Source organism: Harpia harpyja, chromosome Z (genome assembly GCF_026419915.1).
Source record: "Harpia harpyja isolate bHarHar1 chromosome Z, bHarHar1 primary haplotype, whole genome shotgun sequence".
Classification (NCBI taxonomy): domain Eukaryota; kingdom Metazoa; phylum Chordata; class Aves; order Accipitriformes; family Accipitridae; genus Harpia; species Harpia harpyja.
In genome coordinates this window covers 34183699-34206414 of record NC_068969.1, presented here as the reverse complement: position 1 = coordinate 34206414, position 22716 = coordinate 34183699, and the positions used below count along the sequence as shown (strand labels likewise).

The 22716-nt window shown below is 37.6% G+C and overlaps 1 protein-coding gene across 5 annotated transcripts in view; it reads left to right on the top strand.

Annotated features, from left to right (window-relative positions):
- The first annotated feature begins 12 nt into the window (after positions 1-12).
- The window catches only part of XRCC4 (X-ray repair cross complementing 4), a 182310-nt gene continuing 159606 nt past the window's right edge, over positions 13-22716 (top strand). Inside the window, exons 1-3 of one of the 5 annotated variants that reach the window (XM_052775779.1) lie at positions 13-33; positions 15507-15586; positions 17798-17947. In XM_052775779.1, the coding sequence (XP_052631739.1) occupies positions 17809-17947 (139 nt within the window). In that variant the 5' untranslated portion in view covers positions 13-33; positions 15507-15586; positions 17798-17808. Of the gene's footprint in view, positions 34-796; positions 1202-15506; positions 15587-17797; positions 17948-22716 lie in introns of those variants that run through there. The other 4 variants (XM_052775778.1, XM_052775780.1, XM_052775777.1 and 1 more) reach the window with 4 other exon arrangements.

Here is a 22716-nt window from a genome sequence, read left to right as displayed (position 1 = left end):
GAAGAAGAGGAGGAGAAGGAGGTAGGTCGGTCGGTAGCGGCGCCCCGCCCCCTCCGTCGTGACGGGGGCGGCCGCCGGTGGGGCCCGGGCGAGCGAGACCGTCAACTACCACGGGTGCCCCGACGCCGTGGGGCCGGGGCGAGGCACCCGGTATCAGCCGCAGGCCCCTGGGAGCGGGCGGGGGGGCCCGGCCCGGCCCCGCTCCCCCGGTCGCGTTCCGCCCTCGCCTGTTCGCCCAAAGTGGTGTTTGGGTTTTGGGGGTTTTTTGGGGGTTTGTTTTTTTTTTTTTTGGATTCGTGCCTTTTTTTTTTTTCTCTAGCGGGGGACGCGTGGGGTCCTGTGTCTCGGCGCCTCTCGCCCGGCCCCGGCCGCGGTTTGCCTGCGGGGTAGGGAGCGGGCCGGTTGTCCGAGGGGTGTGGGGGGGCCGGGGGTGCCGCTGGGCACGTCCTTGGCGGGGGTGGGGGTCCGCGGCCCTGTGTCCGGCCGGCGATCTGCCCCCCCCCGGTCCCTGTGGGCGGAGACGCGGGGGTGAGCCCCTTGCTAGTGAAACGTTAAGAACATAAAGAACTCCTTAGTGAGGCTGTTTTTTAATAAATTGCTTTTTTATTGTGAAGTCACGGTCCTGTTCTTCCTTAGGGAAAATCCAAACTGGCTTCCCTTCGGGAAGTAGTCGAGGAGAGGGAGCGGAGGGAGCAGAGCCTGGTCTTTCCGCTCCACTCTGGTCTCCTGTCTTTTTCTCTCTTCCTGTGTTCTCTCCTCGTAGAGGTTTTCATCTTCTTTCCTTTTCTGTAGTAGCATGTAACACATCAAGTCAAGTTGAAAATGCTTGCGTAAAGGTAGTGTATTTCCTTGTCATGACCACAGTGTATTTTTCTGTAAGTAAACACACAGAATTATTAAAAGAGCTTTAAAAGAACATTATTAAATGTTCTACTTGGCTGGCCTCTTATACTTGCATATAAGAGAACCCTGTACAACTAAAATCTGCAGTTATTCCTGCACTTGGCAGCTGGTTTTGACAGTGCCTGCTCTACCATCGAGCCATACGAAAGGGATAGGCCTTCATTCTGGCTCACGATGAAAAAGACTTGGCATTTCGTTTTTTTGACCAGGAGATTGTTTTTTTCTTTAAGGAATTGCCTTTGATACTGTGAGGGACTTCAGTAAAGTGAAGACTACATGCTTTCTGACCAGTTCTGTGGTAACACTTCATCGTGATTATTTTGTATTTCGAGCAAGGTGCCTAGGTGTTGCTGTCACGACAAACCTCTGTTCTCAACTTCCATGAACAATCTGTTCCTCCTTTTATAAGTACACTTCATCTTAGAGAACTTGAAAAGCATTAACCCTTTCAAAGATGATGGCTTTGTTTTGAGGTCTCTGTCATTCTGTCATATCTTTCAATACTGGGGCCAAATTGGTTTTGTTTGTCTGTTGACTGCAGGACAGGTTTTGCTTTTTCCCTTGGTAAAGGGAAACAATTTTTTCATCCTACCAGTGGTTGGGATAACATGTGACATTCTTCCAGAAAATGCTGTAGGAGGCTGCAGGGTAATGAGAGTATGTGTATAAAACATGTTTTATAGTGGAACGAAGGCAATATTCTACTAAGGCAAAGTACTTTAGGCAACTGAAACAAATGTACTCAATCCGCTTAAAACACTGTTAGTATCTTCTAAAGAGCAACTTCATTTGCAGTAGTAGCTTTGGTGACTACAATTTTGAGTTCTCTGTAAAATTGCAGTTTCAGATTCATAATTACCAAAATGACTTTTTCAAACATAAGTAGATGTAGAATTTAAGACGAGTTTTCTTGTATAAATAGTTCTTCTGTTCTGTGGATTTCAGACATTATATTGATTTTAGATTTGTTCTTGTTTTTCTCAAGATTGGTTAACTCTAGCAACTATGAAGGTTCATTAATTTGCAAATTTATCCATTGACTTAATAGGTAGTCAGCAAGATGTATGGTCATTTGTCATAACATGTTCATACTTCTTACTCCTATTTTGTTAGTGAATTACATTCACAGGATCAATTTCTTTTATTCACATGTCGAGGTTTTGGATGAAAATTGGAATTCAATTAAAATGCAGAAAGACAGTTGTAAAAACAGCCTTGTTGTCAACTACAGCCTGTTGTTAAAGTGTTTGATGATGTCACATGAAGGTAATTTCTAAAGTGAGAGAACTATAACCAATGAACAATTCAACCTCTAATGGTTACCATGACCCTAGATTTTAGAAGCAATACTACTTTTGAACTTATTTATGTGTCTCTGAGATGGAAAAAACCCCTGGTTTGGTTTTCCTTTTTGGTTTCACTTTTGATTTCTTAATGTGGATTGGTTACCGAAATTGAAAAATTATTTCTGTAACTGCAGAGGAGACTGTAGCTGTCAGTTCTCAGTCACATTGTAGTCAAGCCTGCTTCCAGGTGGTCAGCTAGCTTTCTCTAGTTCTGTAGTTTTATATGCAAACATGTCCTATAGGATAATTTTTATATACTGTTATCTACTTTGATAGTTTCTGGGAAGCTCACATATAAAATCCATTACAGATTTTTGCAAAAATGCTTTTTATTTACCCTAGCAATTTAATTTTCAAGTGAAGTTTCCAACAGTCTCAACTATTTGAAGAAGAATTTTCATTGATTACATGCTGTATTAAAATGCTTTCAGCTGCGTATTTTGCTCTTGTGGAAAAAATGCCATTTGATACTAATCATCTTGTGGGAGCCTTGGTGGCATCATTTAAAAGATAGTGTACCTAGCATGACAATGCCTTTTGGGATGCAGCTGTGATACATCTAGGGTATTGACTGAAATACAAGATTTCAGAGGGTGGTACTCATTTCCCTTGTATTTTTTTCTCCTATTTAATATATTGTCATGGAAAACACTACAAGTGGCTGAGAGCTCAGTTGGTAGTGCCTACAGGAATTGGCTGCATATGCATTCTTGTCTGTTGAAATTTCAAAATAAATCAGAAGTTTAAACAATTATATTGATCTATAAAGCAATATTCAAATAGGTAAATAAAACCGTATGATGAATACTGGTTTTCTGTGTTGTTCCTTGGTTTGTGTTTTTTTTTTTTTAAAGGAGGTTTAATAGTAGTGGCTGTGCTTCGTAGTACATACGCATTAAGAGATGTTACAGTGGTGTGGTTTGCGAGCGAAGAGATTGCATACTCTTGAGTGTTTAAGCAATAGAGCATACCAAGGAATTTGTGTGTATAATGAAAGGTAAAAGAAGTGGCTTCAGAGATTAAGCTTCTAGGTTGTTTTCAAATGCAGGAAGAATTATACCAAAACAATGTCAATTGCATGTAGGTATTTAGCTTCTCTTGTCTCTTAGCTTTCATAAGAAGTAGAAGGATTGGAGATCGTTTAAAAATATCACAGGTGGGTGACTGACATGAGAGGTACATCTGTATGAACAAGTTTTTGTGCATAACAAATGGGCATGTGTATATATGAGGTGAAAAAAACATTTGTAAATAAGATATAAATGGAGTTGGGTTTTTTGAGATATGCTAGTTTGAATGATTGGCAAAAGCTGATAATGCTCTTCTTTGCTTTTGCATCTTATCTACTTCTGTGTTGCTAGTATCTTCAACTACAAGCATGAATGCATAAAAACTTATTTGCATAGTTGCTACAGCTACAAATTTGTTTAGCTCTCCCACTGGAATAAGGAGGCGGTGGAACGTGAGGGATATGCATTATTCAGGCAAATGTAGTGAGTAGGTAGCATTCTGTATGCTGGCAATGGTGTTAGAACATGGCATTTTGTTTGCTAGTACCGTTTTGCAAAAAAGCTGTCTACATTTAGGTATGGCTCTTCTTTCTTTCCATTTTGTGCCTCCCTCTGTTACCTAGCAAAAGTGCACACTGTATTCACTGTAGTAGGATGAACCACAATAGCTGTAAAATGCTTGGAGGTTGCAGCTATTCTAAGCAAGAATGAATACTCAGTCCTCAGTCTTCACATCACAGGTGCTTGGGAGGAGTGCTTTAACCTAGTATTGTAACCATACATTTTATAGTAACTTGCTGTGTCAGGTGATGTATGATAAGAAATGTTCATATAACCATGGGAATTCCTATACCTTAAAATTTCCTCTTTTTGTGGCAGGTTTCATGTGAATTGCTGTCCTGTATCAGTATGATAAAACTCTGAATCATGTAGGCTGTTATAAGAGTTGACTAGAGTCTTGAAAGACTGTGAGGAATGAACATGCCAGCTATTATGCTATACTTGGATGCTGGATACACACGTACTGAGTTTATAGTCTGGGGTGCCTTTATTTGTTGGATCACGTGATGGTGGCTATGTTCTCCAGGTTGCAGAGAGAAAGCACTTGCCTATTACTTTATACGCTCAACATTTTTGACTGCTGTTATAGAGAGCGTTTGGAATGATTTGCTATATGAAGTTATGGCATTATAGGCACATCAGGAGTTATTCTGACACTGATAGTGAAATGAGCAGAATAGCAGCATCTTGGATTCACAAGATGATTCTAATGTATCTGTTGGTGAAGTATTTAAGAACTAAACCTGGCAAGTTAGATTTGAAACACTATTATGGTATACAAAGCTGCATAAAGCATTTTCAAAATTGCCTCAGCATTTAAATTCCACTGATTTCAAGCGTTTATCTGGACTAAAACCAGTACATCTAAGTTGTTACGTACAACTTGCAAAACAAAGCTTTTCCATTAAGTATTATTTAAAAAGAAAAAAAAAGAAAATATATGTCATATACAACTGATGGGCTGATTCCAGGGATACTGCACAGCTCAGCAAGGCACTCCAGCTTGTGTGTGGGGGGGGAAGTGTCATGGCCTTGCTGTAGAAATAGTTATGCTGTACATGACACAGGTGACCTTATCCACTCTTCTGACATGCACAATCCCAGTGTTGGTGCTGCTGGTGTCTTGTCTTGCCAGCAGGTTTGCAAGAACACTGGATAGCTTACTGTGGTCTGTTTTGACCCATAAACTTCCATTTCAGTACGGATGAGATAATTTAAAATGGTTTACAATACTGCATGTTGGCTTCACTAAATTACATGTTACATGCTTATGTATGTGTAAGGAGCCTTACAGAGTCACTTGCTGTTTTGTCTCAATGCCTATTTCTGATGTCCTTGTTATGTTTCAGTACCACTTGAAGATGAGAAATTTTAATCCTTACCTCTTGTCACCTAGGGCTTCGCAGTAGGTGGAGAATGATTTTAAGAGGTTATGTTAGAGCTTAGGAGCCCCAAATGAAAAAGCACCACACATCCTTGAAGAGTAGGTGGAATCCCCAGGAGTTTAGGGTGAGATTTTTAAGGTCTCAAACCGTTATTTATGTCTTCAAGGTTACTAGGATGCAGCTGTGATTTCTTTTATATTTGGCAAAAAGTGTGTAGTGCTTGCTGGTTTTGTGGGGAATGCGTAAAATAATGTGCATACGCATTTAAGTTATGATCTTGACTAACTTCACTAAATAACAAAGAATCCGATTTAGAAAGCTATTGTAAAATACTATTGAATGGTTCATGAAATGAAAATTTTTGTACTAAAAGTAGGGTTTGCTCTAGTTCCACCACTGGTCCCTCTGCTGACTTGAGCTCTCTCCCTTTCCTGGGTTAAGAAACAGTGTTCTTCACCTCCTACTGCTTGTAATTGGGATGTCTTTGTGGATTTTAGTCTCCCCCACCTCCTTTGTCTCTATACATGAGATGAAAAAAAATGAAAGGTGGCAAAAGGCTCTTGTGAATTTGAAGATTATTAGTGGAATTAGTATCAGATAATGTAATAATAAGGACTGCTGTCCAAGATATAAAAGACTTACTGGATTATGTATGGTACCATGTTGACACAAGCTAAGGTGAAATTTAGACGACAATTACTAAACAAATTACTGTTGTTTGCTAATCTAACACAGTCATATCTGATCAACGAAAAGATCGTGTCTTGCAGGAAAAGTTCCAAGCTGAAAAAATTTTCATTATGTGTATGCCAAAGCAAAGGCCTCTGGTGTTACTGTCTTCTGAGGCATGCTAGTAATTTCACAAGAAATAGATAGTCCAAATTCCCAAAGTTTGGAAGATTACTGGAATATTTCTGCATCTGCTTTGCAGACTTCTAGGTGAGTTTTGTGGGAAAGGGTGTCCTTCAACAGAGCAGACAGATAGAGCAGAGATTGTAAAATAAATAGAAAAAAAGGGAGACTGATCTTATGTGATTTTAAGAGCGCAGAGACTGAGAACTTTGTGTTCTTGATCTAGACATCAGCCAAATTGCTTGCTATCTTGGGATGGAAAAATTAACGCAAGGAAGAGTGAGGCTATATATCCTATCACAGGCTGCATTTGTTTTTAAAAAATGATTCAAATGATTATGAAAGGGATTGTTTGTTTACAGGTCTACAAAAGGATCTTAGAGGCCACCCTTTTCAGCACAGTAGCTGGACAGGAAGGAGGGAGCATGGGGCTTTTCAAATGCTGTCAGCTGTGTCAAGCTTATGGTGGAAACTTCACAAAAAACCTGAGGAGAGGTTTGTGTTGACTGAGCCAGTGAGGGAAGCTTAGACAGTAGTTGGAGGCGGTAAACTGTATTGTGTGGGCTTATATTAAATTTCTCCAGCTGTGAAACTTAACATTAATTTACAGAGTACAGCACACAGTGGCCATAGGCATAACAGAGATTGGGCAGAAATTTTCATTTCAGTGAAAGCTAGGCATTGCTTTCATAGAGGATAATTATTTTTGGAGATAAGAGGCAAGGAACTAGCTGAAGCATTCTTGTGTGTGTCTTGGTAATAGACTTACTTGACTTATGTTTCATAATCTCCTCAAGGCAATATTAGAGAGATGGTTTTTTTTCCATTTGCCTTGGTCAGGGAAGTATATAGATGAAAACTGTGCTTTATATTTTATAATCTTTCTTTAATATTGTCTGTTCCAGGGCTTTGTTTTACTAACCTTGACTGTTCTAAACATAGATGTTTTTCTTCTCTTCTTTAAATAATGAGGTAGAGGAGGAATTTTTTAATATATACTGTTAATTCAAGGTTTATGTTGTGATTTTGGTACTTGATAATGTAAAACATAGCGTACTTGTAACATTGAAAGGGGGAAGAATGCAGTGGGAGTACTGTATCTAAAACTGTACTGAAGTAGTTTGTTAGAGCTGTGGAGAATTGACTCTTCTGCACAAAGGGCTGGGTTTTTTTATGCTTATATACCTGCATTAGTTCGAAGTCATTGTATTTGTTCACAGTTTCATTTCAGGTAGTGATGTGCAGTAGTGGTTCTGTTTAGCTTCTGCAGTTGGGAACCAGAAAGCCCAGCAACATGAAGGTGAACATTTTTTACGTCATCATTCCATAAGAACTGATTTAACTTACAGTCTTAAAACAACAGTTTTGACACCTCTACACTGATGCTCCACGTTTGCCTTGTAATAATTTACATTTTAAGATCTGAAAACTGTGTCTAACTGGTGCAGTATCAAAGCACTTTTGTGCTCTATTTTCCTAATGAGTACCTAATTGTGCTCTCAGTTCAAGTCCCAATGGCATTTTTCCACTGGTATGCCCCTGCTGTGTCCTCATAGTAGTCTGCAAATTTCTTTTCATTCCGGTGCACGCTAGCATTCTTTAGTAGTTGTGAGGGAAAACTAATATTGAAAAGCTGGCTTCCTTAAGTAGACCCCCTTGCTTTGCATTAGGTGTCTTGGGTGAGGTTTAATTTTTGAGAGTAGGTTTTTTTTGTTGTTTTTTTTGGTTTTTTTTTTTTTGCCTAGGCCATAGCAAGAAGAAAAAATCACCACATGAAAGAGTCAGGAAAACTACTTAGAAAAGCAGTGAGCTGATATGTCTTGAAAAGCTTTATATTTTTATGTATAGAACTTAAGATATAACAAGTACAAGTGCCTTGTGAAGCTCTTTATGTCCTTTTTCGTTCCTAAATGTGTTTTGTAGACATAGTGCTGACTGAGCACAACCTAATAGATATGTAAGTGCTTACGGTGTAGAGTCAGTGGCCACCAAATTTGCTATCTATTTAGTGGAACTGTGTCCTTATTTTATCTATTTTTTTAAAACAAAGCTGCTTGTTTGCTCAGAGCTTGGTGCAGTTGTGGGACTTTGGCACTGGGCCCCCTCCTTGCTAAAATACTGGCATGTCAGTCATTCTTGGATATGGACTGGTGTTTCTCTCCTGGTTTGGTTTGTCACTTTTCTGTGGGTTGTTGCCTCTATTGAAGGTGCTATACCATGGGGCACCAGCATCATATAATCCTGTGTATAGGTAACTGTCGTGTTACCTGATACGTTGAATCTCATGGCTTGGCATTCAAAGCAGATCAAAGAACCAAAGCTGAACCTGTGCTTATATGTGGAAACAGTTGAAATCAATGTTCAATATGAATGGATACAGATGGATGTCTCTTTGTCTTAGCTTCAAACTCTGATTGCTCAGCCCAATCCATCAAAAAAGTAATTAATTTTCAATGCAAAGTGTTAAACATGGCTGAATAAAGAGCTGTAAAATTGAAATTTAAGTGCATTGAAAGTGAACATCCCAGTTCACTGAAAATGTCTTGTGAATTATTTTTCTGTGGGGGCCAGATGAAACAAAATTAATTACAATGTTTAAATTAATAAATTAAAGTAGTGTGAGCTCGTTGTTTTCAAGGAGATCAATGTTGCCTTTTCCATTAGAAAAATAGCAAATGGAAAGAAAACCATAATAAAACTTTTGTTCAGTGAAGACGAGGTAATGCAGGATTTTCTTCAAAGAAAATGCCTTAGGAAACTGTTCAGCAAGATAAAGCAATTTGAAGTCTAGGCCTATTTTTTATCATTAATTTGACAGGGATGTGAAATTAAAATAATCCATCTCTTTGAAAAGTCTTAGGTGTAGAGGTGGGAGGAGAGGATGGTATGTAAGCCTTTGTATTTATACCTGCTCTTGTCCCACTGAAGCAGCTACATTTGGTAAAACTTGTTTTTCCAGGTTACTGGGCTCAATTTTTCAAAGCTCTTCAGAAATCTTACATATAGAATTACATCCTTCCATATCTAGCTGACACTGATTTCTTTGTTTCATTTATCTTTGTTTCAGATTTGTTAGTCTTGCCTATGGAGCTATTGTGGATTCAGTAGTACTGAATTTATTTGACTTTATTTCAAACTAAAAAAAAAAAAAAGGCAGACTGTTTAGTGGAATCCATTGCTCGGTGATGTTAAGTCAAGCATTTACAGAAACATGTCAAACTGAGTGGCATTATAATAGGTCTAGATGGGGACTAGAGAATAGAAAACAAAGGAAATCTGTAGGACAGATTTGTTTTGTGTTGAATATCCTGATAATACTTAATCCTAAAGAAGGCAGTGTTTTGGAAAACAGATGATACCTCAGCCAGACTACTATGTTATCCAAATATACATCAAAAAGACATATGTATCTGAGTATTTTTGGATGGGTGAAGGGCAGTTAAAACATGCTTTTTTTTTTATTTTTTTAATTCCTCAACTTTCCCATACTCAAATGGATAGTACTAACTTACTGAAAACTACAAAGATGCTTTTGGAAATGTGACTAAGATACTAGAAATTCCGGAATCTTGGTTCTTACTGATGGTATGCAGCAGGCTGAAAAGTTGTGTCTGGCAGAATTGTATAGATTTGTTTCCTTTTCCTGTTTTTTATCTGCAAAATATATAATTATTTTAGTGCTGTCTTTTCAGAGACATTATGGAGAAATTGATATATATTTAGATTGATATTTTAAGTTTTTGTCTGGGTTTTTTTTATAGTTGTTGTTTGTTTGTTTTTTGAGAAAGTGAATTAACTTTCTTAATAGATTGCAGTTTTCAAGGGAAGGCAAAACAGGTGTGGCTCCATGCCACCATTTGCTTTGGTAGGGCCTTGGAAAGCCAGGCTGACCTACTGCCAAAGTAGATTTATAAAATATTTGTTGGGGCTTGCATCTCCCAGAGGCAGCAAGGGTAGTGAGTCTGGGTCTCTTAGGAGCGCCTGCTGAATTTGCATCCCAGATCTGCCCACTTGAAGCTGGTTTGGTGGTCATCTTTGATCCTTGCTCAGTTCTATACACACTTTTTAGTAACTTCAGTACTAAAATTAACTTTTTAATCAGGAAATATTTCAGTTGTATGATTTAATTTTATTTTTTACAGGTTTATAATATTTAGTTAGTGTATCCTGCTTTATCTAGGGAAATGTTAGGATTTTTCTGATACGGATTTTGGAAAGTGATGATTTGACAGTGTGAACACACTGAACTATTAGTGTTGGGAAGAATTCGTAGAAAAGGATGAAAAAGAAGGGTTTGTCCCTTTTGGAAATCTATCCAGGTACTCCCTTACTTGCTAGTATATACTAGTATAATTGCTCACTTGGGTGTTTATTTTAATATATTAAGGCCTTTTTTTTTTTAACCTTGTTATAGCTTAAACTGTCTCCTAATATAGATGCTTATAAGTAAGCTTGGCAAGCCTGGATATCTGGAGTTGGTAGTGGGTTAGGTCTGAGACTTCAAGAGGATGAAAGACACCAGGGTGGGCTTTGCCTCCAGGCTACAATTAAGATCAAAGCTTGTTAGTAAGATTCCTACTATAAAGGTTGTTGACTGTCTGCTTCCTTCTGTTTCTCCTCATTTTTCAGCTGGTGACTGTAGTAAATAAGTCTGACAAGGGTTGTTCCTTATCGTAGATTCCAGATCTTTTGCGGCAAATCTTGCATATCCTATTGGCCCATGGAGTCTGACAAGCTCAAGACTGCTTTTTTTTGGACAACTGCACAAAAAGTATGTGCATGTTTCCAATCCTTTTGTGGCTGCTACGAAACTGTGGGAAGCAAGCAGTGCAAATGTTAGCCATGTGAGTCTTGCTTCTGCAGTTGGGTCCATGAGGACCAAATACTAATTGCATCAGTCTCAAAGTCAATCTCTTGATCAAATGTTGTCATGCAGGACTGAATTTTTAAAATGGGCCATTCACCCGTCTGCACAAAGTTATAAAGTCATTCAGTCACTTCTTCATATCCAGTGCCAATTTCTCATTCATTTCCTCTATCTGCAAGACAAAGTTGCATTATTGACAAAATTGTGATCCTTGTGCTTTTAATATAGAACAAAGTTAAACAAAAGAACAACTAGATACAATTTAGGTTGCATGTAATATAAAAATGTGTTAGCCCCCTAAATTTCATTAGGAAACAAAGCTTGCTCAAAATTTTTATCTTTGGTCTTCAGATGTATCTTTAAGTTACAGCTGAAGGTTATTATTGAATCTTTCTTCAGTGTCAAACAAACATTGTGGTCAAGGGAATGGGAGGCTTATTGTGAGATGTGATAGGAAGGATGCTGTATTGTTTTCTTCCTGTTTGTTGGCACAATCATGTTCTTCCAAAAAGGAAAGAAAAAAGAGGAAGTCCTTATTAGGTCAATAGTAGTTCTTAGATTAACTGAGTCGTAGTTGAAGTTTCTGTCAGATATTTTAATGCTCTTCCTCTTGAAGTATTGAGTTAATGGAATTTTAAATTAACTTGAGAGAATATCAATTTGTATGAAATATATCTCTAGAAATATTCATAAATATAGACATTATCTTATTTCCTTCTGTTGGAAAATGTGAAAATAGCTTGTTTTAATCTTTAAAAGCAATCCAAGTTTTTCTTGACTGGTTTAAATCTCCAATAATCCGCTTATAAGTACATATAGCATCTCCTGAATAGTACCTGTTCTCTGATTATAGGTTAACCATTCACTTTCTTCTGATTATTGGTTTCTGATTTGTAGTGTATGTTGTGGTCAAGCCAATGACAGAAAGGATCAAATTATACCCTTTAATAGCAGTGTGCTGTATGTGCTGGTCTTCTATTCCAAGCCCACTGTAGATAGCTTCCTATTTTTCTCAACAAGAAAGCACTTAAGTTAATTGCTCCATTAGAAAGACATAGTAGCCCTTTCTGATCTGTAAGTATCCTTCCATGCATAGCTGCTGAAGTTTGGAACACCTGCAGCTGAAGCAATTTGAAAAAAAGCCATTAGTCTGCATGGAAAAAAATAAAGTGCTGAAGTTCAAACTATTATCAATGGTGCTGTGTTGGAGCAGCCTAAAAGATTTGGCTTTTGGTCTATGCCTAGTGCTATCCAAAACAACATATAAAATTCTTTGTAAACCAATTTTAAAAGTGTCTTGTTTATTCAGAAGCAACTGTGTACACTCTTTGTTCAGAGAGTAGACTCCAGTCAATTGCACACCAGCCAACAGCTGATTTCTCCTCAGAAAGAAACATTGCCTAATATAGATCATAGAAGCCAAAGACCAAAGGGACAAAGTGCTAAAGATAAACAGCTCAATCCTCAACTGTTTGAAGGCCTCAATAAAGCCTCTGATGAACAAATTTGGGGTGGGACTCAACTGTTCCCACCTGCAAGCTTGTCTCAGATCCTTGGCTCTAACACGGTGAGGTGCTGGTATGTGGTGTGACCTCCTGTGCCCTTAAGGAGAAAAACACTGGCTTTCTTATGGCCCTAATCAATCAGTTTCTCTGCAGCTTTTCTTTATCATAGTTAAGGGAGGAAGAAGGTACTGACTGCTCTCATTTTATTGAGACAGTGGATGGAAAAAGCCTACAGAGATAGTGTTGCTGAATATTGAACTGCACTTGAAGGTACTCCTCTGGTCTTAATAGACTCAGAGGTGCTTTTTAGACTGCAATAGTGAGGGTCTGATTTCAGTAATTTAGTTTGTTGGATAGCTGTAAAAATAGTCTCGTTTTATGCAGCGAGGTTTGTTTTTTTTTTTTAATAAGCTTCAGCAGTGGCTGGACTGCTAAATAGTGAGAGTGCCAGAATTCAGGTGGCTGTTTTAACCATTTTGAGCATTAATACCATTCTTACCTGTGACCCTATCTTTCCACCCAAAGATGTGAAACTAACTCTTGAAGTTTCAACTCTCCCTCATCATTTATATTTTTGGATGTCTTTCATAATGAAATTATGACTTGGTGGAGATGGGGATGTTAGTAAAATCTTAAAAAGCGGTACCAGCTTCTACAAGCTTGTGCGACCAGTTCTGTGGAAGTTCAGGCCCCAAGCTGACATGTATTTTACAGACCCCTATGTCAGTACATCTGCAGTTATTTTGTTCTGGCTGAGTGTCTGGCCCAGAGTACTTAAAACAGCTGTGACTCTTTATGCTTCAGTTTTAGGTGTAGTGTTAATGGATTATTTGAGACAACAGCCACAACAGAGAAGTGGTTTGGCATTCATTTAAAAATTTACTGTTAGTGTTTCTAGTAGGACTACTTTTTGAATGTATAAAGGTAGATTCGTAGACGAGCACCTGCAGGACTATTGGCTGGAATTTTGCATGTGTGGTGGTTATGGCAATGAATTATCCTGTTGAATGATTGGTGTTTTAAAGTGTTATTTAGATATTAGATTGAAATGTACTTAATTTTTTCACTTTTAGAATCTACATTTAGGGTTTGGGACATAATGATGTCAACAGTAAAAATGGGAAACAACTTTGTTGCATCCTTGATGCTATGATAACCCTCTGATTTGTGTATATATGACATCTTCTGCCGTGGAAATGACTCAAGACTGTGGATTCAAGCAAATTACTTGGAGTTGTGTTATCAGTCTTGTACGTTCTTGGAGAGAACACTCATTGTTGGCCAAGTTGAAATATTTGTAAGGTGGGGGATTTTTTGGGGTGTTAATTTGGGGAAGGGGAGCTGGACAATCTGCTTTGGCAAATCTGCTCTTCCTGTGCCCCTCAGACTTTGGCAGTGCACATGGTTTCTCCCCCCCCCAACAAAACCCCTGGAGCAGAAACTCTGGTAGGAACATTATCACTTTTTACACACAAGTACTTGATCTGTGAAGAGTCACATATGCTTGGCATATTGAAAGCTGATGGGGTCATGAGAGAATATACTAAGCAGGCAGGTGAATTGAGATAGGTTAGTTTTAAGGAGGGTGGTTTAGCTTACTTCAGCTCTTGAAGTATAGAGCGACATCTTTTAAAGACGTTGAACAAAGTTGTGAATCCTGTGAACATACAGCTAACTGCAGGTATTCAAGTAGGACGTCCAACTTCCTCCCCTTGAAATTCTTATTTTGGAAATATACTGGTGTGCATATGTTACTGGTTTGCCTTCAGAGTGGATAAGATGCATGCACTCATCTTATAGTAAATTAACAGGCAGTATGCTCTGATTTAGTTTCTGTATTTTTTTCTTTCGTTAGTGGTAATTGCTAGTTGCTAAATAGTTAGGTAACTACTGTTTTTTGTTGTATTCATGCTTCAGCTGTGTGGTTTATCTGTTTACTCAACACTACACTGAACTCTGTGGAAGAGTTGTGGTGTTGGGAGATTTGTGGAAGAGGGCTTTGGGGTTTTTTTGTGTGGCTTTTTGTTGTTTGGGTTTTTTTACAAACAGGTTTTAAAAAGCAGTAAGATACAATATTTTTGTTTGTAGTGATGTTTGTGTATGCTGTGTAGATCAGACTAATTTTCATGAAGAAGCTTTGTTTCTCTTGAAGATAAGTAAATAATAGCCATTATATACAGTGAAGAATCCTTAAGCTTTTGCTAATGGGTTGGAACAGTTGAATGCTTGGAGATCTCAAGCAAGGCTGAGCTCTGCTTTGTAAGGCAGTTTCTAAACATGTAGTGGTAGCAAATACTCCTCTCAAAAGGTCAGTGAGCACAATGAAGGAGGTAAAAGCTGGGAGAAAAAGTATTTTCCTTTTATGCTCTCTTGTAAAATTGTTCAAAGATGCACAGTAAAATGTGGAAAAGCTTGACAACTATATGTTGCATTTTATTATGAAATACAGAACATTCTTCTGCGTTGTATCACCTCGCCATATTTGTTTTTGTTGAAGTTGTGTTTTACAACAGGTATACAAATTGTATGGAAGCTTTCTCAGTTCTGCTAACAGGTTCATCCCTTACAATGGCAACTGACCTCTTATGAATGATGTCTAAACAGAATCTTCATTTTTAGCTGTTCCACATCACTCAGTGAAATAGTGATGTGTGAAGATGGATGCATGGGAAGGACAGTATTATGATATGAGATGAATTTCATCTCAGGCCTTAAAGACCTTGTTAGCACATCTTTAAAGAAATTTCCTTTCCTGTGCGACTCTTGACATCACTGTTTCTGACTGAGGACTGACACTTCATTCTCTTTTTCGTCATATAAATAGATAATCCAACTCTTTTGCTTTGCTTTCTGTTATAACAGTCTACATTAAAAAGACAGCCTCTGGTGCAGGTGGTTTTCACTGAATGCTGCTCTGCTTTGTGATAAGAATCAAATGCAACAAGCAAAAACTCCCTATTGAACTATATATATGCATCAGTACTTTGTATGCTATCTGTCTGGGTTCTGTGCAATTGTTTTACAACCTTTAAGTAAAAAAGAATAATTAAAGTCTTTTTAAAACCGTTGTCTTTCAGAGGTGGACTTCTATGAAAAAATTTCGTAAAAGACTCTGTATTTTTCCAGAACGAGCAAAAAGCAAAACGGAATCTGACAGGTAAAGGAGAATACGTGTGTGTGTGCTTAAACATCCTGCACACACTACTTGTGCTTTCTGTCCTGTGCTCTTTATTGACCCATGTCCAGGCAGTTAGTGCACTGCAAATCTTTAAAATGGCTTTAATTCTGTAGTCACTGATTGCCTTGTTCCAGGCCTCCATGCCCCAAATATTTTATTTTCTGTTCTTGGTTATGGGTGCATGGACATACTGTAGATTTTCAGAAGTGGCCAGTTGCTTGGAAATAGAAGACATTTTTTTTTGGACTCAAACTATTTTTTCAGTATTGCTTTTAAGTAGTTTATTTGTTTCTGGCACATTTTCTGTGAATAGAAAGGTGGAGTATGACATCTGTAAAAGTATAAGCAGCATTGGTTTATGGATGTAGATAGTAAAGTCATCCCTCTTACTGTTGTTGGTGAGAATTTATGATGCTTAGCTGTATGTACATGATTTATCTCCTACTCCTACCATAGCTTTTGAATCCTAAACTCTTCAGAAAAATATTATGAACAAGGAAATGTTAGGGTGCTTATGTGTACTTAAGCTTTAAGCTGGAAAAATAAAGTTAGCGCTTTAGTTAGTATTTGGTGATGAAAATGTAATGGGTAGTCAGGAATGCTGGAAGTGCCTAGTGATATGTTTTAGCCAAAGTTCAGCTTGGAATTCATAGCACGCACTTTACGTGATGTACCTCTTACTGTTTAAAAAATGCTATTTGTTAGTGCAAGGTGATCTGTGGTTTAATTAGCCATCAGAAGTAGTTAAGGTGTTGTTTCATTAACTTTATTGATATCTATAATGAATGTTTGTATTACTGACAATGCAGCTGTTGTCTAGCTGTTAATGCAGCTTTATGCTTGAAAAACAAGTCTTATGTTCATATATTTTGCTGCTTTCGAATACTGTGCACTTCTCTGGGCAAGGGAAAGGCATTTTCAAATGTTATTGGGTGCAGAGTTGAGCAAAGGTCAGACACAGTGCAGTCAACTGCAGTTAAAACTGTTCCTCCTAACCTGAAAATGCCAACTTTTTGGGAGGCCAATGGTAGTAAACTCTGTATCTAGATTTGGCTCTCAATGTCCATAAGCAAAGAAAGAGCTTCCCTCTACGAGTGCTTGAACAACCGAGTCCCCTCAGGACCTGAGTTGAACCTGATCATGATAACTTACTGCTACACTTGAGATGGAAAACTGATAGAGCTTTTAATACTTAACCTGTCCAAGCATCATTGTACTCAGTGCATGTATCTTAAATGCCTCAGTTGTGTTTTTCCTGCTTTTGTCAATACATGCTATTTTTAGTGAGTGAACATGTAGCCCTTTTACATTCACTTCATTCTTCTTCTAAAAAAAAAAAATATATAAAAGCCCCAAACAACTGAACACCCCAAAACAAACTCTCCAGGTACTGGACAACATGAAGCATTTTCAATGAAAATACTGTATGTCAGTGTTAACTTCAGAATTGGCTGTTTCTTCATTATTCTGCAGAGCAAATTGCCAAATGCAGTTTTAAAGTTCTTGAGTACTGTGAGGATTCATTATTGTCACATTAAAAATAAATACATGGGATTCTTTAGAACGTCTTATGTCAAGTACAGATTGCCAAGTTGCTTTGATATTAAGCAAAAAATTCACTGTAGCATCATAAATTTCATTGTCTGCAGCATCCAGTTTTTAAATTTCTTTGGTTGCTGGCATCCACTACAACCCCTGCTTTGCAGTGAAGCTTAGTAGCATGCTTTCATATGGCAGTCTTCCAGATGGATATTGATTATTTTGACTTATATTCTGTGTGCTATATGTTGGCTGATAGCAGACAGTAAGTTAAAAACATAGCCATGGGGAAGTGCTTGTTTATTGTAATTTTCTGTTCCCCAGCTTCCTGATACTTAGTTTCTTAATCTGGGACTATTCAAATATATTTGATTGTTGGCACTGTGCTTTTAAACCTTACTTATTGTAATCCAGTTTTCTGTTTGGAAATATCACCAGTTCTCTGAAAAACTGAATTTGTGGAGGAAAGTAAAATAAAATTCTAAGTATGCTTATATTTGTGGGGGGGTTTTTTGTTTTGTTTTTTGGTTTTTTTTTGTTTTGTTTTTTGTTTTTTGTTTTTTTCCCCCTGAAGCTAGTTATGTAAAACTGCTAAGCACTTCTGGAAAATAAGCCATTGTTTATAACAAGATTATCTTACTTCCTAAACAGGTGTCTGGAAAATGGAGAAGACTTTGAACAGAATTCATCCAGTTTCTGATCCAGAAGCAACATATTTTCTACAAGTATCATGGGAAAAAGATTTAGGCACTGGCTTTGGTATAATACTTAGTGATGGTCAATGTGCATGGACTGGGACAGGTAATAATGGAAAGAATAAGAATTGTTCTAAATTATTACTGTTCTTTATCATTATTTGTAAACACTTTCTGAACTGTGACCCACAACTTGTATCAAGAACTTTTTATGAGTATTACCTCTCTCCTGTGATGGAGGAGGTGGGGCTCATGATCTTCTGGGACGTTTTCAGAGATCTTTCAAATCTGGAAAGATTGTGTGTCAAACCTAATGCTAATTCATTTAGCATAGGGATATGCAATGTTTTGTTTTTTTCTCAAGAATATAATTTCTTGCAGTGATATTGGAGTACCACTTATGTGTCTTCTCCAGGTCCTTGAACAAATGTGTCATACAAGTTCCATTTGCAAATTATAGTTCATGAAGCATTTAATTGCAGATGGTTTTTAAATGGTTTCATAAAATCTTAAGAATTAAATGTAGTTGTATTTGGTACTCAGGTGAATTTTTGAGAAGAATGGACAAGAAAATACGTTTTTCCTGGGCATAAGTTATCAGAAGAAAAAAAACCAACCGGCCTATGCAATTTGCCGCCCTCCCCCCCCCGAAACCTGAATAAGATGATGGTTGTCTTAATATGTGCATGCTTCTCTCATTCACACCTAGCGAAAGAAGGAAATATTTGTGTGTTTCTTTAGAAATGTGTTAAATACTTGATCAAAAGCCCTTCTCTCAGTGGCAAAAATATTTCAAAGTGAGGAAAGAATGATATATTTTACAGCGTATTGTAAGCAAAAATATTTTCCTGACTTTTTCTGAATTATAAGATTAGATTTCTGTGTAGTTCCTTCCTTCCTTCTCCCTGTCCAATAGGCGTTGTTTTTCCCCAGTTCCTACATAAGTCAAGCTTTCACATGGGCCTGATATAGATATATATATAAAAAAATATATAAATAAAATAGTGCTTTTGTATGTATATACATGTATACAAACTATATATATTTGTGTGTATATATAGTTCCTGTGCATAAAAAAGAAGCTTAATCATTCATTAACCTTCTTTTGAATACGATTGTTACCTTTCTCTTCTTTCAGACCTAGGGAACAAGACTAAGTTAAAATATGTCTACGTATGTATTAAATCTGCTCTTCCATATTCCCTTTAACATTTCAAACACACTATTGATTAGGAGTTCCTGCAAAAGACAAATACATACATTCCAATGCTGGTTCCCTGTAGTCTGGTATGAAGCGTTTTTCTTTCTTGATTTGGTAATAGGATAGTGAAACTATATATTTTCAAAATAACAAAAAACATGTTACCATTGATAAATACTTAAATAATTAAGGATACTAGTTTTTTTGTTTAAAAGCTTTTCTGGTTGTTCTTGCGTAACTTTAAAATCCCCAGCTTAAAATGCACAAAAAGCTGATTCTTTAAATCTGTTCTTTTTCTAAGTAAAAGCTATGTTACTATAACTGGAAGAGTATAGAAAAAATACGTAAACACAGTTCTCATTTTGTTAACTTCCTGCATCTGGCAGAATGGCTGGATGATCATTTTGCGAAACAGAGGACCAGTGAAAGCAAGATGAGCTCATTCTATTAAAAGAAAAGAAGGAAACACACAACAGTTTAGCATGAGCACTGGGTACTCATCCAAGGAGAGTGCTTCTGTTTCTTCTGCAAGAAACTGATCCATTTCTAAGGAATTCCTGTTGAATTTGTAGTCCTTTCAATAATTTCATTAGGAGTTGAAGTTCTTGTGCATGAGGCTTTCCTACTGCACAGATCTGGGTTTTTGTACACTCAACATTGTTTTTGATCACTTTTTCTAAGTTATTACATCATGTTTGAGACTGCTTAGGTTCTAAATTCAAAACGTGGGAGGAGGGAAAGCGGTGGTCAGAAAATTCTTGCTATGGAAATCCCTTTTGGGTTTCTCACACTGGATTATTTTGCTTGGCAAGACCTACCAGGAAGTGAGTGAGAGTTGCTGATGGAGCTGTCTTTTATGGTTTTTGTATGTTTAATGTGATGATGAAAAGTGTTAGAAGTCCTATTTAAGGAGAAAAAAAAAAATCTGGGGGGAGGAGAAGCACACAAATATGCAATATGATCTGATGTATTCACTTGGTATTGGGTTAAAGAACTACAGATATATGGATTTATACATTTCATGTTTCTCTAACAATTGATCAGTTCTGCTAGTTCTATAAGATATAGGAACATGCAGCCTGTACAGGCACCACAGGAGAAAAAACCCACAGTGCTCTATTACAGTATATTAGTGTCTTTGGTTTCTTAGCTTTCTTATTTTCATTAAAAGTTTATCTATTTTTTTTCAGTTTTTAAATAATTGTTCTAAAGAAACACTTATTTTTGCAAGTATTTCCGACTTATTTTTTCTGCTGCTCTTTGCCTTGTACTGCAAGGGTTTCCACATTTCTGTCTGTAGTGTTTTGGGGGACTTGAGGGAGTTGCGGACATACTAGTGGCCTTTTCTCTCTCAACTCTGTATAGTGTCCTGTACAAGAAATAAGCTAGATAATGAGGAAATGATTGGTGTATGTAGCGTAAAATAGAAATGTTTTAATGGCAAATTTCTTGCTTTTCTTTCCCACTCAATTCTTGTTATTTGTAGTGGATTGTTAGCTCTGCAAGATGAGTGTTGACCAGCACTGTAGCCCCAATCAGTCACTGACTTGGAGGCTTAGCTTTTTTCCTGACAGTAGTTTCACTGTATCATTTTTTATATGAAAATTACAAGTGCTGCTTTCGTTTTTAAAAAAAAAAAAAGATGTAACTGGCAATTGTTAAAGTCTTAAGCCTTTCTGATAACATCTGTTTCATCCTTACAATAAGCTTTAAAAATCTTGAAGAATACTTTTACTACTTCATCTAGGATATTTAAATGTGTTCAGTTATGTTGGGGCTGAGGGTTGAACACTTGGCTTGCAGTGATGTAGGGAAGAACTGATAGCATGTGCAATGGCTAGTGTAAGTTAACAGCATCCAGCTTTGCAGCAATGTTTGTAACAGTACCAAGTCCTGTTATGAAATTCATACCTGTCAGTCTTAATGTGTGAGGATTCATGCACAACTGACTTTGACTTAGCAGTTGCTTGCTTGTAGGTCTTCTCATGTTTGCAGTGCTGCCTGCATGCTGGCTTTGCTCTTGTTCATGTCCCTGTATGCCAGCTGCAGCTGTGTCTGGTATATAGGGAAGGAGGCAGTGATGCAGCATTGTAGCTAAATAGTGTGGCTTTGCACTCAAAAGTCCTGTTTGTAGGACAAGTACAAGCTGGCTATATATGTGGCCCTCTGTCTTAGCCTCTTTCCCTTCATGTATTAGGAACGGGTTTTACATATTAGAAAAAAAGATGGTTGTGATGTCCATGCAGTGAAAAAAGAGTTCTGATACACCTTTATCCATTTCTCTCTCTCTGTGCCCTGTGTTCCCTTTCAAAAAGATTTTTTTAAACCCCAACTTAGTGAAGAGGGCTGCTGCTTACTTTTGCTCTATTTAAATTTGTCTTGTTGGGTTGTAGGAATAAATTTGAAAAGTGTAACCTGTTCTTCATAGAATCATAGAATCATTTCGGTTGGAAAAGACCTTCAAGATCATCAAGTCCAACCATTAACCATGCCCCCTAAACCATGCCCTGGAGTACCCTGTCCACTCGCTTTTTGAATACCTCCAGGGATGGTGACTCAACCACTTCCCTGGGCAGCCCATTCCAATGTTTGACAACCCTCTCAGTAAAAAAATTTTTCCTAATATCTAACCTAAATCTCCCTTGCCTCAACTTGAGGCCATTTCCTCTTGTCCTGTCTCCAGACACCTGACAGAAGAGACCAACACCCACCTCACTACAACCCCCTTTCAGGTAGTTGTAGAGAGTGATAAGGTCTCCCCTCAGCCTCCTCTTTTCTAGACTGATGATATTAAAATTCAAATGATGATATTAAAATATAAATGTTTTGAATCTTTAGTTTATTAGGTGTCTCAGAGTATTTCAGTGCCCTACAGCTCATCAGTATTAGGCTGTGCACAAAAACATTTATGTATGATTCTCTATTATATCTGCTGTAACGGACAGCAGAATACAGTTTCCATTTTGGGAGATGTGATTTTATGAAGAGCACACAGCTTGAGTTTACAAATCTGTAGGGACACAGAGTAATAATATGCCACACTTCTCCCTGGCCTCTTTTTTTCCACCCCTCTCCACTGTTTTTTTCTTTCTCTGCAGTATAGATAATGCAACTTAAAATGTAAGCATAGAAGCATCTTTTTCCAATCTAGGAATACTGATTATGAAGTTATTTTATTTCTGGTTTAATGCATGCTCCACAGCACTCCTATATTCTTTTTAATGTATAATGGCATTTCTGCGATTTCTGACATCTGTTGAATATTTGTGGTGTTGCATACCTGGTAAAATGCTATCTATTGTGCCTTGTCCTTTTACTTTATGTTAGGCTAGTATGGGTGTGACAGGTTTCCTCTTTTATCTTTAAAAGAAGAGGGGAGCAGAGAATACTCATTTTTAAGCATTTTCTCTTAAGGAGAGTATGGGCAGCTTTGTGACAGACTTCAGACCGCTATAGGCCTGACATTTCACATCTTAGTCTAACAAAGACTGACTTGCTCATATTTATTGAGCCTAATTCCATCTTTTTTTTTTTTTTTCTCTTATGACTCCAGAACAGTTCAGTTCCCTTGTGTCCCTTTGCTTTATAGCTTTTGAAGGACCTAACACATTTGAATCTGTCGAGGAGAAAATGCCTTGTGCTGGGGAATAACTAATGTGATTCTGACCCACTAA